The sequence below is a fragment of the Pan troglodytes genome, chromosome 1 (assembly GCF_028858775.2).
Source record: "Pan troglodytes isolate AG18354 chromosome 1, NHGRI_mPanTro3-v2.0_pri, whole genome shotgun sequence".
NCBI lineage: Eukaryota > Metazoa > Chordata > Mammalia > Primates > Hominidae > Pan > Pan troglodytes.
The window spans coordinates 73,937,875-73,954,199 of record NC_072398.2 but is presented as its reverse complement, the minus strand read 5'-3'; the positions used below and the strand labels follow the sequence as shown (position 1 = coordinate 73,954,199).

At 46.1% G+C, this 16,325-nt stretch overlaps 1 protein-coding gene across 1 annotated transcript in view; it reads left to right on the top strand.

The window, feature by feature from the left end:
• The window catches only part of TNN (tenascin N), an 80,206-nt gene extending 70,456 nt beyond the window's left edge, over nucleotides 1–9,750 (top strand). The window contains exons 18-19 of the mRNA XM_016932986.4: nucleotides 6,047–6,210; nucleotides 8,606–9,750. Coding sequence (XP_016788475.2) covers nucleotides 6,047–6,210; nucleotides 8,606–8,746 — 305 coding nt within the window. The 3' untranslated portion in view covers nucleotides 8,747–9,750. The remainder of the gene's footprint in view (nucleotides 1–6,046; nucleotides 6,211–8,605) is intronic.
• The last annotated feature ends 6,575 nt before the right edge of the window (nucleotides 9,751–16,325 follow it).

Genomic DNA, 16,325 nt, shown 5'->3' with positions numbered 1-16,325 from the left:
CATAATCTTATGGATGTTTAGTATCTTACATTATAGTCCCTGAGACCCAAATAAGTTCCATAGGGGTGAATGAAAGGTGAGTTTGGTGACATGGTGACATGGGAGGGGACAAAGAGGGAGGGGTAGGCACCTACCAGAGTATGAGGCATTTGGGCTACAGACACGGGGAAACTGTTCCAGGATTCTGAGTAGGAGTTGGGTGAGAAAAAGTATGCAAAGAATTATTTCAGGGAAAAGACAATCCTTGAAAAAAAAGCATTGCAGCTAGAAGATCCTCACTGCCTTTGGATACTGTCACTTCTTTCCTAAGTAGTCCTGGGTCTCCACGGGCTGAAGACAGGCTGTGCTACATGTACTTGAAGTATAACATAGTCATGCATTGCTTAACGACAGGGATACATTCTGAGAACTGCATTGTTAAGCATTTCATCGTTGTGCAAACATCATAGAATGCACTTACATAAATCTAGATGGCAGAGCCTGCTATAGACCGAGGTATATGGTGTAGCCTATTGCTACTAGGCTACAAACCTGTATGGCATGTTACTAAATATTGTAGGCAATTGTAACACCATGGTAAGTACTTATGGATCTAAATATATGTAAACATAGAAAAGGCACAGTGAGAATATGGTATAAAAGATAAAAAATGGCCAATCTGTAAGGGTACTTACTGTGAATGGAGCTTGCAGGACTGGAAGTTGCTCTGGGTGAGTCAGTGAGTGGTGAGCGAATGTGAAGGCCCAGGACAGGACTGTGCACTCCTGTAGACTTTAGACACACTGCCCTTCGGCCACACTAAATTTATTTAAAAATGTTCTTTCTTCGTTAATAAAAATCAACCTTATCTTATTGTAACTGTTTTACTTTATAAACTTTAACATCTTTTTCAATTTTTTTGACTCCTTTGGAGTAACACTTTGCTTAAAACATAAGCACATTGTGCAGCTGTACAAACATATTTTCTTTCTTTATATCCATATTCTGTAAGTTTTTTTTTTCTATTTAAACATTTTTTATTTTTATATTTTACTTTTTAAACCTTTGTGTTAAAAACTAAGACACAAATACACACATTAGCCTAGGCCTGCACAGGGTCAGGATCATCAATATCACTGTCTTCCACCTCCGCATCTTGTCCCGCTGGAAGGTCTTCAGGAGCAATAGCACACATGGAGCTGTCATCTCCTGTGATAACAATGCCTTCTTCTTGAATACGTCCCAAAGGACCTGCCTGAGGCTGTTTTACAGGATTTTTTTTTTTGTAAAGTACTTATACACTCTAAAATAGCAATAAAAAGCATAGTATTATTCACACAAACCAGTAACATAATTGTTTATTATCATTATCAAGTATTATTTACTGTATGTAATTGTATGTGCAAGACTTTTGTATGACTGGTAGGTTTGTTTACACCAAATCACCACAAACACATGAGTGATGCATTGGTCTGCAACCTTACGACAGCTGTGATGTCACTAGGTAATTTTCAGGTTTATTGTGATCTTATGAGACCACTGTCGTATATGCAGTCCCTTGTTAACTGAAATGTTCTTATGCAGGGCATGACTGTATAAAACATGAAAGTCAGATATAGAAAAAGGCAGTTATAATACAGTTGGGAAACATAGATGGACATTCATATGATTATGAGGATATTAACTGAATAAGAGGGGATTTAAAGATGCTATTTTGTGTGACTAAGCACACTGTCCATATCCTCCCACCCCATCTCTAAATGAGATCAGACTATGTTCCTGACAGCTTATTCCAGGTTCTTCCAACCCTTTGGTATAATACAGTACACACATTCCAGTCTGTCCCAGAGCCCTTGGGCCTCTTCAGTCCACATGGAGTCCATCTGATCATTTCTTCGGTTTCCAGTACCCTGTTGTCTGCTCTTGATCATGGCCATCGGTTAGCCTCAGCCTTTCCTTCTCAGGTTAAAGAAGTCTACATAAGCTCCATGCGTGGGACCCTCCCTGGACACAATATGAAGTTGGGTGTTTTTCTTTGGCCCCTGTGCCCCACATCTCTCCCTGAAACCCAGTGCCCTCCCTGGCCTCCTGGTCAGGAACCTCACTCAGGCCTGTCCTCCCGGGCTGCACATTTCCTTTCCCTTGGCCATTACCATTTGCCTTTTCTGAAGCCTGTGTTAAAGTGATCCAGCAAATGAACTGATGCCAATGGGAAAGAGACTGAAAGGGAGTCAACATGTTTGGTGAGTTATTTAATTCTCCTCCCAGGTACTCTGTTTGCATGTTAACTGCAATGAGGGGATAATTCCTGTTCTAAGGTTGTTCAGGCCAACAGTGCCAGCAAGTAGAGGATGTATTTTTTAATAGAATTATTTTTTAATAGGAGACTTTCACACAGCATTTAGGCAGCGATCTAGTCTTCCCATGTGTACTATCATTCCCGCTTTTAAATTCTGAATTACAATGGTAGGGTTAGTGGAGTTTTAGCATTCCTTGTGTACACTGATTTGTCCATGAGGAGGGTTTCAGAATTTAGAAAGCTCCTGGCTACTCATGTCTTGAATGCTGAGGCACTGTTTAGAGGACACGGCATTCAAATGGAAGGTAAATATTTTGATACCTCCCTGCACGCACCAGCTCTCCCCAGCCTCTATCTTCATTTTAGCTCTGATTAGAACTGGCATGCATGCAGCCTGGCAGGAATGTGTGGCTTAAGGCTTGCTCCCCACTCAGACTGTCCAGGTGGGCCCTCAACTTTTGACTTCCACTCAAGTCATATCAGAAAGTCCATTTTCCCTTCATGAAGCAAATTCCAGCAAGGTAATGATGTGTAAATTTAGTTTCTGATTCTGAGTCTTCTAGTGGGGGCAGGGAGGCTATCTTATGAGCTCCACCATTAAGATGTTATTCATCTATTTAGAGATCATAATGCAAACATAAAGAGCTAGGCATTCAGAATGGTGCAGAATGAATTCTAGGGCTAACCAATGATTTACAGCTGATTTCGAGTCCCACCTGCATGGGCCACAGTGGGGACACAACCAGGGATGGATCCCAACCTGGGGGCACTTGGAAATGTGACTGGGGAGCTCTGGAAGCATTTAGTGGGTTGGGACCAGGGATGGGTTTTTAAATGCTGGCACCTGAAAAAGAAAAAAAATTAATGGGTACCTGGACGAAAGGGAGAGCTAGAAATGGCACAAATCATTTTTAATCATCCATTCCTAATCCTGAAATAAAAGACATTCAAGGTTCTGACACACACTACTGTGTCTGTGTGTGACTGACAGGGGATGCGATGTTAATGGCTTCTCCTGATCTTTGAAGGTTCAGCTGCCTGGGCCATCTTTCCCAACCTGGTGAATCCTAGAGGGGGAGAGTGGGCCTCAGAGGGACATTTTGATGAGATGGATGGTGACCAACTTGATCCCCTCTGAGTTTGGGCACAGACCTTTCATGGGCCTGCCATGAACCCCTCCAGTCCTCATTCTCACTCTCTACACTCTGAACATTAGGATGGCTTCAGTTTCTAGAAGGTAGAAAATCCTTCTGCAGAAAAAGACCTCCCACATTTGGGTGAAAACCTGCTTTACCTTTCTTTATCCCAGTGCCCAGGTTTAGATCATCACAAACATATCTTTAAGAGAGCCTCTGCACAGATTCTTAGAAAGCAGCCCTGGGAACCTTCTATGTAAATTAGCTAAGCTGTGCTCATTTAAAGAAGGTTACTAAGGGAGACACTGCACGTTATTTCAAGCTGTGGTTAACTTTCTGTACAAAGTGTAGAGGGAGGCGGAAATGTGTATGACTAGCATGACAATATACCTTTCTTGGATTGGAGAAAACTACTGGAGACAGACCTGTCTGCTGTGTTTGCGTGGAAGTGGCCTCCGTGGCCCCGGAATCCTCCTGCTTTTTCTGGGTGAGGCATAAACGAGCTGCTGGTGAGATTGCAGACTTGGAGGGGGCAAATTAGGACCTTCCCTTTTAACATATGCTACCAACTCTGCATATTCACCCCACCCACTCCAAAAACGTTTTTGAGAGCAAGGACCTCCTTATTTTTGTGTTCACAGAGCCAAGCATGTGCTGCTCCATAGCAGGTATTCAGTAAATGTTCCCTAAAAAACAAATAAGTGAAGTTGTAGACCAGAGGTTCTCACACTGTAGCCTGCGTCAGATCATCGGAAGGGCTTGTCAAGGCATAGGTTGCCGGGGCCCAACCTGTAGTTTCTGGTTCTGTAGGTCTGGGCTGGGGCCAAATAATTTGCATTTCTTTTTTCTTTTCTTTTTTTTTTTTGAGATAGAGTCTCACTCTGTCACCCAGGCTGGAGTGCAGTGGCACAATCTTGGCTCACTGCAACCTCCACCTCCCGGATTCAAGCAATTCTTCTGCCTCAGCCTCCAGAGTAGTTGGGACTACAGGTGTGCACCACCATGCCAGGCTAATTTTTGTATTTTCAGTAGAGAAGGCATTTCACTATATTGGCCAGGCTGGTCTTGAACTCCTGACCTCATGATCTGCCTGCCTCGGCCTCCCAAAGTGCTGGGATTACAGGTGTGAGCCACCGTGCCTGGCCCATTTGCATTTCTAACAAGTTCCCAGGGGATGTGGATGCTGCTGGTCTGGGAACCCCACTTGAAGAGCCATTGATAGATAGCTCTCTCTTGCTAGCGTGCAAGAAGCCCCCCATTGAAACAAGGAAGGCATAGGTGGATTGGTGTCTCAGAAAGAACCCTGGACTTGGAATCTCAGGACAGAGATTTGAGTCCCAGCTCTGCTGTTTGTGGACTGTGGGACCTTAAGAAGTTCCTAGAGTCTAACCTTTTTGAATTTGTTTCCTCATGGGACCAAGAGCTGCCCTGCTCACTTCACAGGGTTGCTGTGAGAGTGAGATGAGAATGCACATGAGAAGAAGATCGCTAAACTTAGAGCTGAGATATAAATGTAAGAATCTTTATTGCAGGAACAGAGCTTGATGAAGCTTGTGATTGATATGGGCCCTTATTGCCTTTTATGAGCAGAAAAAGAAAGCTTGTAAAAGGATGACAAATATGATAGGGAAACAGGAGATACATAAGCAAAATAATTAAAGCAGTTTTCCAGATGGGATGTAATGAAGGACTGAATTTTACATGTGTCCCCAGAAGGGCTCTGGAAGTTCAGGAGTGTTGGTGTGTAGGTGTGTGTGTGTGTGTGTGTTTGTGTGTGTGTGTGTTAGGAGGGTGCATGGGAAGACCAATAAAGAGAATCTTCCTTAGAAGTAGCCTTGAGCTAGGCTTTGAAGGGATGGTTGGGATTTGGACAGATGAGGGCAGAGAGAAATCCCCTGGAAGGTGGGCTGGTCCACAGTGGAGGGTGCGTGGTGGAGATGGTGGGATGCAAGACTGTGCATAGGGCACAACCAACCTACAGGCCTGCAAGGCATGGAAGAGGAATTCACCTCCACGTGGTATGAAGTAGACTGTTAGGCCTGAGATGATGAAAATGGACGTCTAAACTCCAGAGGGGCTGGCAGGCAAGAAGCCAGAGAGAAGGCTGTTTTGTTAACACAGACCCAGGATGAGAGAAGGCCGAGGGTGGGTGTCATGGGAGCAGAGACATAGGGGTGTATGTGAGTGACCTGCAGAGGGAGGGCTTGAGAAGAGGTATGAAGGGATTGCCAAACATGGCTCCAGGTTCCAGGTCTGGGTGGTGTGGAGAAGGGTGGACCCAAGGCAGAGTGGGGAGAGTGGAGAGTGGTGCTCTTGTGTGTGGCGTGGTCAGGGACTTGGGGAGAGTTGTTATGTTTGGATATTTGATCTGACTGTGGAGCTTCCAAGTGAAAATGCTATGAGAACTGTTGGAGAAACAGGCCTGAAGTTGGGGTACAGGCCAGGAAAGACAGCTTGTTCACATGTGTCATGTTCCCATTTGGGCTGTTTTGAGAGAGCGGTGACTACCTGTGACATGACTGGCTGCATCTTTGGCATTTTCATGCCTAGAGATCTTCCTGCTGGGTCCTCTTTTGATCATCTCCTCGGTGGCTAACCCTGGGCTCTCGCCTCTGTCTCTTCTCTCCTGCAGGGGATGCTCTTACTTACCACAATGGATGGAAGTTTACAACTTTTGACAGAGACAATGATATCGCACTCAGCAACTGTGCCCTGACACATCATGGTGGCTGGTGGTATAAGAACTGCCACTTGGCCAACCCTAATGGCAGATATGGGGAGACCAAGCACAGTGAGGTAGGTGACAGGTGAATGTCTTTTCTGTCGCAGGGTATGTCCATATTCAGCTTCCAAATGGACACCCTCCAGGCCAGTCTGGCAGCCCCTCTCCTTCTGAAGCTTCCAGTCAAAGCAGTAGAGCTTCTCCTCCAGGCTCCATGGCCTTGAGGTCGTGGCCTCCCTTCCTGATGGCCATGGCCCTGCTTGTTTTGCATTTCCAGAGCTGCACACTTGCCTAGGGGAAGGTGCGGGAAAAGCTTGGGCTGCCCACTGCCATGTAATGACAGATGATGTGCTCTGCACGCTGTCTCATTTTACTAGTTCACACACTGTCAGCTCTAGCTGCTGTAACAAAATAACACAGACCAGGTGGCTCAAACAACAGACATTTATTTCTCACAGTTCTGGAGGCTGGGAAGTCCAAGATCAGGCTGCTGGCAGATTTGGTTCTTGGTGGTGGACCTTGCTGGCTTGTGGATGGCTGACTGTGGCTGTGCGTCCTCACATGGCGGACAGAAAGGAGCTCTGATCTCTTCTTCATATAGGGGCATGTGTCCCATCATGAGGGCTCCACCTCATGGTCTCATGTAAACCTAATTACCTCCCAGAGGCCCCCTCTACATACCATCATGTTGGTGGGGGGTGGTTAGGGCTTTACTACATGAATTTTGAAGAGACACAAACATTCGGTTTATAACAAGCACTGCCTACTTTCTAGTTGTTCTCCTAGTTGAACAAGAGCTATTTCTTTAGGCTGAGCATGGTGGTTCATGCCTGTAATCCCAGCACTCTGGGAGGCTGAGGTGAGCTGATTGCTCGTGCCCAGGAATTTGAGACCAGCCTGGGTAACATCGTGAAACCCCGTCTCTACAAAAGATACAAAAATTAGCTGGGCATTATGGCGTGCACTTGTAGTCCCTGCCTCTAGGGAAGCTGAGGCAGGAAGATCACTTGAGCCTGGGAGGTTGAGACTGCAGTGAGCCATGATCAAGCCACTGCACTCCAGCCTGGGTGGCAGAGCAAGACCCTGTCTCAAAAAAAAAAAAAAAAAAAAGCTGTCTCAAGTCCTTTGATCACCAGGAAAACAGTCTTTTGTGCCTTAGGTCAGACCTACTCTTGGATCCACTTCACCCAAAACCTTCCCAGAACATTGAGCTAGACCAGTCTCTCCACATTGGGAGTGTGCGCCCAGGGCCCAGGGGTCCAGGAGGGCTCCTCTTCCCACATTGCCCTGAAACTGTCCCACCCGCTATTTCTCAAGCCTCCTCTGCCCCAGTGCATCATCCTGACTCTTTGACAGCTGCGGGGCACTTCCCACCTGCTCCCTCACAGTTTCTTGATAGTTGCATGTTTGTCTCTGCTCGTCATTAATCCTCTCCCCTCCACAAACCCTGAGTCCCCATCCTAGGTTTCTAATTTCCCATCTGCAGCCCTGATCCTAAGCCTCCAGGAAGCCACCTCTTCAGAACTCACCTTGTACCAATATTACTGTAAATATTAGCACATCCGAAGTCCAGGTACATTTTGATTACTTTGGCCCTGACCAGTCTTCGGGACTCCCAATCTTTATGTGATTTTTCAAAGGGAAGAAGAAATTTGCCCCCAGGGAAGCTGGGGAGGGTGGGCCCATGAATCATGGTGGCAGCATGTGGGCTGACTCAGGGAAGCCAGGGATAGGAGATCAAATATTGGAAACGAGCAGCCAGGATGCCCTGAACCATCCCATATTTGCTAATAAAAGACATTCATCTGGTTAATGCGCTTTTCACAGTCTGCAAGGCATTTAGCTTCTTGTTTATTATTTACCTCACAAATTAAAATACATAAAAGTGGTCACTTGGGCTTTTTATTGGCCAGGTTGCAGGGTTATTAAGTGAATTAAATATTATTGCGCTCACCAGTCAAAAGACATAAAATGAAATTTAGTTTTCAGCAGGCTATTTGTTACCCCAGAGCTAATATCTAAACAGTCTAAATTGAAAACGATTTTACACAATTGGCCAATTAATATGTTTATTTTTGCCTTTAATTTTTTGGAAAGGAAAAGAGTGAAGCAAAGATAATTTGCCCATTGCCGGCCCGGTTGACCCCTGTGTTGTCTCTGTGGCTGCTCTGGCCTCACCCAGCTCCTGGGGTCACACACCCTTGCTCCCACCATAGAGACCGCCAGCTTCCAAATCGTCCAAGTCCTCTCAGCCCGTCTAACCCCAGCTGCCCAGCAGAGGGCGCGTGTGTCCGGATCCTGCCCTCCCCTCCCTTCTCATCACCCCGTCTCTTTCTCTCCCCTGAGCAGAGAGGAGTGGTTTCCCTGGTAATTAATTAATTAATTAATTCCTTTGTACCATAACCCACCCTGCCCTCCTCCTAAGAGCCTCTTCTTGATGTGGCTTTTTTTTTTTTTTTTTTTTTGTAGGGGGTGAACTGGGAGCCTTGGAAAGGACATGAATTCTCCATTCCTTACGTGGAGTTGAAAATCCGCCCTCATGGCTACAGCAGGGAGCCTGTCCTGGGCAGAAAGAAGCGGACGCTGAGAGGAAGGCTGCGAACGTTCTGATGGCCCGTGTGAGCAGTCCTCGCAGGAGACACCACCAGCTGTGGGAGCTTGGGGCGGGGTGGGTAGTGGTCACTGGGGTCTGGGAGTGCTCAGATAGCCCGCAGAACAAATCATGTCACCAAGCTTCAAGCCATGGAGGTTCCTTCCCTCTCACCTGCATTTTTGCCCGTCTTTATGAGGGTCTTGAAAATCAAAATAGTAGTTGCACAGTATGTGTAGGAAAGACAGTACTGGAACGGCAAGGTTTCTCAGTTTATCTTCAGCAACATATATACTGGATTAGGGCAAGAGAAGGAATCACCCAGTACTTCACCAGTTGGAAATCTCTGGAAATTTACATCTATGTATTTAAAGTTCTGCTAATGCAAATCTTTTCTCTGGAAAGAAGCACAGAGGAGGGGTTCTGATGACCCAGGGGTTAGGGCTGAGACAACCGGATGTTTGTCACCTCCTTTCCCATTGGGTTTTTAGGAAAACAGTGTGAACCTCCCCCTTTTAATTTCTGGTGTTATGAGGAAGAATAAAGGGGATAAAAGGGGCTAAGATGGACTCACGTTTAGCTAAGTTCTGACTTGTATCCAGCATGCTGGAGACCAAAGCTGCCGCCTTACTGCTATTTTTAAGCACCCTCTTTTCAGTCATTTGCATAATTGCGTCCATAGAGCTGCATATGTTGTGAATAAATTCTCACTCATTTCAACTTTGAATAATTTGACTGTCTTGATAATTGGTTCCTCCCAAAGACTCTTCTGCAACTCCCATTCATGCTCACCAGGCCTCAGACTCCCTCTTTTCCCCGCCCTGCACTATTGGAGCCCTGGGTTTTGTGGGAGTGCTCAGCACCGTGAGTCTTACTGTTTGATCGGACAGTTAGCAAGATCAGATCCTTTTTGCTTATTTTCTATCACTTTGGAGGGTTTTCTGTAGCAAAATCAGTGACCAATGAAGTAACTTAAATTCCTATTGAAGAAAAAAAATAATAAACCACTTGATTTAAAAAAAAAATTGCCATGTGTTATTTTCCTCCACGTAAGTGCACTTGAATTCTAAATTTAACCTACATGCAAGTGAAGGTACAATTCGTGCATTGTAATGGAATTTGGTTGGCTGTGGACTCTGATTTGCATGATGGGAAATAATGGTATTTAGAATGCAGAAGTGAGTGAATGGGAAGTAAGGCGAATGCTCCGAAAGCTGCCGTACCCCTCCAGGATGAGGGTGTAGTCTATTGCCTAGATGTCTCCAGGTTTTAACCTCTGGGTGAATGTCAAACCATTCCCCTGAAACCGTTTCTGTCAACCTTTAAAGTCTTCAGCATCCCCCTCTGGTGCCTTCCTTCCCCAGACACACACATTGAGCAATGCCATGGTAACTGCTCGCTCTGATAATGAGTGGTCTTAGTGAAATACAGTTTTAGTGTTGATGCTGACGATGAAAAAATGTGCTTGCATGTTATTAATTGATTCAGCAAGAGTTTGTTGTTTGCCTGCTTTGTATCAAGCAGTGTGCTGGGCACTGGGGAAACAGAGGTGAGCAAGATAGACACTATCCTTGTATTGATGGAGCTTGTGTGCTGTCATTCATTCATTCGTTTACATTCACTCATTCAACAAATAGAGATGAAGCCCTATTATGTGCCAAGTTCCATTCTAAGCATTGGTGTTGATCAAGGACATAACATCATATTCCTGTCCTTGTGCTAATATTCTCATGGTGGAGGCTGACATTAAGCAACAAATAAATGTGTGGTTACAAGAAGTGGGAAATGCCATGGAAGAAAAGGTAGGATGAGAAGACGAAGGTGTTGCATGGTGTTGGACTATGAAGCCTCTCTGAGGAGGAGATGTTTACAGAAATTGACCAAATTTCTCCTAGTCTTGATCTAACTTTATCAGGGCCTGAGCCTGAGCTAATTTCTTTGTCTGCCTTTTTTTTTTTTTTTTTTTTGAATGGGGTCTCTCTCTGTCTTGCAGGCTGCTGTATATTCACATGATCAAGGCTCACTGCGGCCTTGAACTCCAGCCTTGAACTCCTGGGCTCCAGCAATCCTTCCGCCTCAGCCTCCTGAGTAGCTGGGACTACAGGCACATGCTACTGTGCCCAGCTAATTTTTTACTTTTTTGTAGAGATGGAGTCTTGCTATCTTACCCAGGCTGGTCTCATCTGTCTTAAAGGTCTGTCTGCACAACTTCCCAGTTCCAAGTCTTCTCCTCAAATTCTCTTCTTTTAAAAACATTTTTGTAGTTTTTAAATTGTTTTATTTAATAGAAATGGAGTCTTATTGTCACCCAGGCTGTGTGAGGAAAACAGTGTAAATCTCTCCCTTTTAATTTCTGGTGTTGTGAGGAAGAATATAGGGAATAAAAAAAGGCGAGTGCAATGGTGTGACCACAGCTCATTGTAGCCTTGAATTCCTGGACTCAGCAATCCTCCCGTCTCAGCCTCCCGAGTAGCTGAGACTGCAGGCGAGTGCCACCATGCCCAACTATACATCTATATCTATATCTTTATCTATATCTATATCATCTATATCTATATCTGTATCTATATCTATATCATCTATATCTATATCTATGTCTATATCTATAGATATATAGCAGGCTCTTGCTATATTGCCCAGGCTGGTCTTGAACTCCTGGCTTCAAATGATCCTCCAGCCTTGACTCGGGAAGTAGATGGGACTACGGGTGCTAGCCGCCGCACCTGGCTGGAATTCCCTTCTGCTGTTCCGTGACCCCGTTTGCATGTAGGGTACTCAGCTTCATAATTATGAAGCTTTGGGCTCATCACAGTGGTCCAGGGTTTTTAGAAAAGTGCCTCCTTTGCAAAATGGATCAAATCCCAGAGATTGACTTCGAGCCAAGGATGGTGGTTGTTGGCAATGCTTCTCAACTTTGAACATGCTTGTTAACACAGAGATCACGGGGTCCCTTCCCCAGACGCTCTGGTTAAGTAGGTCTGGGCCGAGGGCTGCTGCTGGAGTGGTGTCCACTCTGAGTAGCTGTGGTGTGTGGGAGCCGCCGGTGGTCTTTTTGCTCTGGAGGAGCCTGTGATGGTAGCAAATTACAAAACACACACCCCTGTGTTCATTGACCCCAGGGTTTCTCCACCACTGGGCAAGAGGAGGACTTTTGGGAAACAGGAGCTATTTCTTACATTATTTTGCCTGTAGGACCCATGGTGCACAAAGGAACGGGTGAAGAAAACCTCAGCTGACCCTTCAAAGGTTCTACTGGGGACCAGGAAGGAAGTTGAGAGAAACTCATTTTCAAAGGGCCTCTGTCTGACTGAGGAAAACATTCCAACTTGAAACTTCCACGCCTAACCTCATTTTAACGTGACCAGTGCTCACAACTTCCAATCTGGTGGCTGAATATGGGCCCGTGGAATGGGTTTCTGGATAGACCTGCTTTTTAGAGAGAGTCAATTTTCTTAGAACCAGGCTATGAGCCATCAAGTTTTTGAAGCTTACAGGGACGATTTCTACCCTTTAGAACAAACTAAAGCAAACAAAAGCTCTCATAGAAGGCACAGGCTGCAAGCCAGGCACTAGGGTAGATGCAAAGACAGAAGTCTTGGTAAAGTTTCCAAAGTGTTGCCTTTTATGCAGGACACGAGCAAGACAGTGATAAACAGAACACAAATGTGGCCTTCCAGCAGCTCTTGGAGTGGTGGCAGAGGCAGCCATGGAAACAAACTGGGGAGAGTGAGTCCACAGGGAGGTGGACTGAACACTGTGGGCAGAGTCAGGGTGACTCATCCTGCCAGGGGTGCCAAGGGAGAGAGCTTCACGGGGATGTGATGTCGGCTTTAAGTCTGGAAGGATGAGTTCTTGGGGGAGAAAAAAGAGGCCCAAGAGGGGTGGGGCCCATCGGGTACAGGAGACTTACTTGGCAGCAAGGAAGAGAAAGTGTGGAGTGTGGCATGTCTGAGGGGGGCAAAGTGGTTTCTTACTGGGGTGAGAAGAGCTTGGTGGGGAGCCAGGCTGGTGAGATGAGTGGGGATTCTTCCTTTGCCAGGCCAGTACTGAGGTTCTCAGCGCTCACTACCTGTCGGCGGCGGCAGGGGGCCTCCATGGGTACAGAAGCTCCGCTCCCCTCAACGGGCTCTGCTCCAGTGGGTCTCAGGTGAGTTCTGTGCACCTGAGCTTCCTAAAGTGCCCCCAAGGATTCCAACATAGACCACGCTTGAGAGCCACTGCTCAGATGAAAGCATGTGGAAAGTGGGGAACACACAGGTTTTTAAACCTGAGAGTGACAAGGTCAGATGTATATTGTGGAAATATCAGTCTGGTGATAGGATAGACAACAGGGCTGGGGGTGTTGAGGGAAGTTTTGGAGGAAGGATAGGGACTCACAGGCAAGTTGAGTGCTATTGTGATAGTTCAGGCAAGCGGTCATAACTTCCTTGGCCTGTGGCAGAAATGGTGGAGAAGGGGAGGAGGGTCTAGATGAGTGAGATATCCAGGAAGAAGGAACGGTGGGCTTTGAGGAGGATGGGTGGCACAGGCAAGAGATGGGTCCTTTCATGTCAGAGCTTAGAGCTGGTTGTTCCTGACAGTGGCTTCCTCTGGGAATAGGGTCCCAGAGTTTATGTTTGTCAAATGAGATCAAAAGCTCTGCGTTTAAAATTTGAATTCTCAGGGATTTAAAGATGATTAAAGCCAGGAAATGCTGAAGGAACTGAGGAGAAAGATAGAAAATGCCTCCAGAAATTGTGATTGAGGAAGGAAAAAGGCCAGGTGTGGTGTGTGAGGAGATGTGGACATGGGACATGCAGATGAAGGGATGGCATGGCAGAAGGAAAAACAAGTATAACAGCGAGAAACTCTTGGTGAAATTTAGCCAGTTGATGGAAAAGGCCCTCCACTAATCCCAGCTACGCAGGAGGCTGAGGCAGGAGAATGCTTGAACCCAGGAGGCAGAGGTTGCAGTGAGCCGAGATTGAGCCATTGCACTCCAGCCTGGGCAACAAGAGCGAAGCTCCGTCTCAAAAAAAAAAAAAAAAAAAAAAGAAATTCTAAGTCATTACCTCAAGCGCTTCGCTAGGGTGGTGGAGGGGATCAGGAGGGAGTTCATGTCAATACGGAGCTGATCAATACGGTTGGGACCGCAGCTTAGTGCAAGAGGTTTGCTATATTCAGCCTGGCCAGGAGATGGCAGTGTTGTCCTGTCGGGAGCCTCTCATTTCAGCGCCACTTCTCTCTTCTGAAAAGGGGAGTTCTGGGGGCTAGTTCCCCACTTTTCTCTTTTCCTGGGTGATGCTATCTGGAGAGTCAGTCGGTGAGGCCCAGCTTAACATTGGGCCTGCACTTGGTGGTTTCTTAGGCAGCGTTCTTGCCGGACAAATGCGCAAAAAATAACTGGGAACAACCTTGAGGAGATTGCTTGGTGAGATTGGACTCTATCCCCAGACCCGGCGCACTGGGCTGCTAAGGAGGAAAGGCGGATAGAGGTTGTCAGCCTGATGAAAGGTGAAGGGGGGCACCCCTGGGAGAGATTTCAGGCAGCTCCTAATTTGCAAATGAATTCACTTCTCCAATTCCTTCTGTCAGTTGGCTGTTTCTGTGGGTGAAATTATTTGAGTTCCAATTATAATGTTATATAAAGAAGGTAGGTTCTCAGGTTAGCCCATAAAACTGTTTACTCTACAATATAGATGAGTTGCAGTGTATGTATAATGAAAAATAGAAAACAACAGTATTGCGGTACTGTAATTTAAATAAAAGAAAGAAACAAAATGGAATGGAAACTTCTTTATTTTGGTGAGTGAAGAAAATTAGGTTTAATTAGAGAAGGAGAAGGAGGCAGATGAGGCTTGCTGTGGGACACATAAAGGAGGCATTTGGGCACTTTAAAGGCTTATGGGCAGACCCTTGATTGTGTTCTGTAAGTTTCCAACTCAAGGGAGGGACGTCTACAAGTTCAACAGTCTTTGAGGAGCCAAGATCAGATTGGCCTGGATCTCGATGCCTGGTGTGCAGAAGGAACACTGGGGTAGGAGTCTGAAGACTTGGGTTTCTATTCCAGTTTTGGGTAAACTGGCTTACCTTCTCTGGGCCTCATTTTCTTCATTTATAAAGTGAAAATCAAGTGAAATAATGAAAGTGGTTTTTATGTATGAAGGCACTCTGGAATGGTAAAATAGTGGGCTTGGATCTTCAGTCTTCATATTTTCATTTAAAACTTTTTCTTTTTTTCTTTTTTTTCTTTTGATAGAGATGTCTCTCCAGCAGCTCTAAAACATATTTGCTATGAATAGCCACCAACAGGATTATTATGGGTTGCAAATGGAAGAAAGAGAAAGGGAAGAGTAAAAGAGAAAGGGAAGAGTAAAAGAGAAAGATTCATAAAGGTTAGTGAGAATCTGTGTACACTGCAGAAACAGTTTCCTCTGGAGATGACATTGACTGAGTCTGTAGTGGAAGTCAGGAGCAGAGGAAGCGTGGAGTGCGCACTAGCTTCTATGGAAGACGGGAGCAGGGGACGCGTGGAGCGTGCACTAGTCCTCCATGGAAGTCAGGAGCAGAGAATGCCTGGAATGCGCACTATCCTTCCATAGAAGACAGGAGCAGAGGACGCCGGAGTGCGCACTAGCCCTCCGTGGAAGACGGGAGCAGAGGACATCGGAGTGCGCACTAGCAGTCCATGGAAGTCAGGAGCAGAGAATGCCTGGAGGGCGCACTAGCCCTCCATAGAAGACAGGAGCAGAGGACGTCGGAGTGCGCACTAGCCCTCCATGGAAGACGGGAGCAGAGGACGGTGGAGTGCGCACCAGTCCTCCGTGGTAGACAGGAGCAGAGAATGCCTGGAGTGTGTACTAGCCCTCCATGGTAGATGGGAGGAGAGAATGCCAGGAGTGTGCACTAGCCCTCCATAGAAGATGGGAGCAGAGGACACGTGGAGTGCGCACTAGCCCTCCTTGGAAGTCGGGAGCAGAGGACGCCGCAGTGCGCACTAGCCCTCCATGGAAGGCGGGAGCAGAGGATGCGTGGAGTGCGCACCAGCCCTCCATGGAAGTCAGGAGCAAAGGATGTGTGGAGTGCGCACTAGCCCTCCATGGCAGCATTTCCCAAATGGTGGCCCCTGAATCTTTGTTCCTCCAGATGTGCTAAAAGAAAAAGAGGCTTATGGTTAAATAAATTTGGGAAAATTTTAAGGGGAGTTAAACCAAATTCTTTATTACAGCACCTGCTAGAAACTTTAATGTGATAAATGCGTTGCAGATCCCAAGGGGGTGAAGTGGGAAAGTTATACTATGCAGTGTTTGCAAACTTATTTGACCGTACACAGTTCTTTTGTTGTTTTGATAGTATTTCTCAAGGTGTGGTTCAGGGACCACCTGCATTGACCTGGTGTTTATTAGAGCAGGTTGTCTGGCATCACCCTAGACTTAATAATCAGCCAGAAGGGCAGGGAGAGACAGGGAATTTGCATTTTTAAGAAACACCTCAGTGTTTATTTCCCCCAATCAACACATTTATTTAGCATATAGTATGTGCCAGGCTCCATGCTAGGTGTTGAAGATATAGTAGTGAATAAGGCAGTTCTAATTCTAATCTCATAAAGCTAATTCTAAT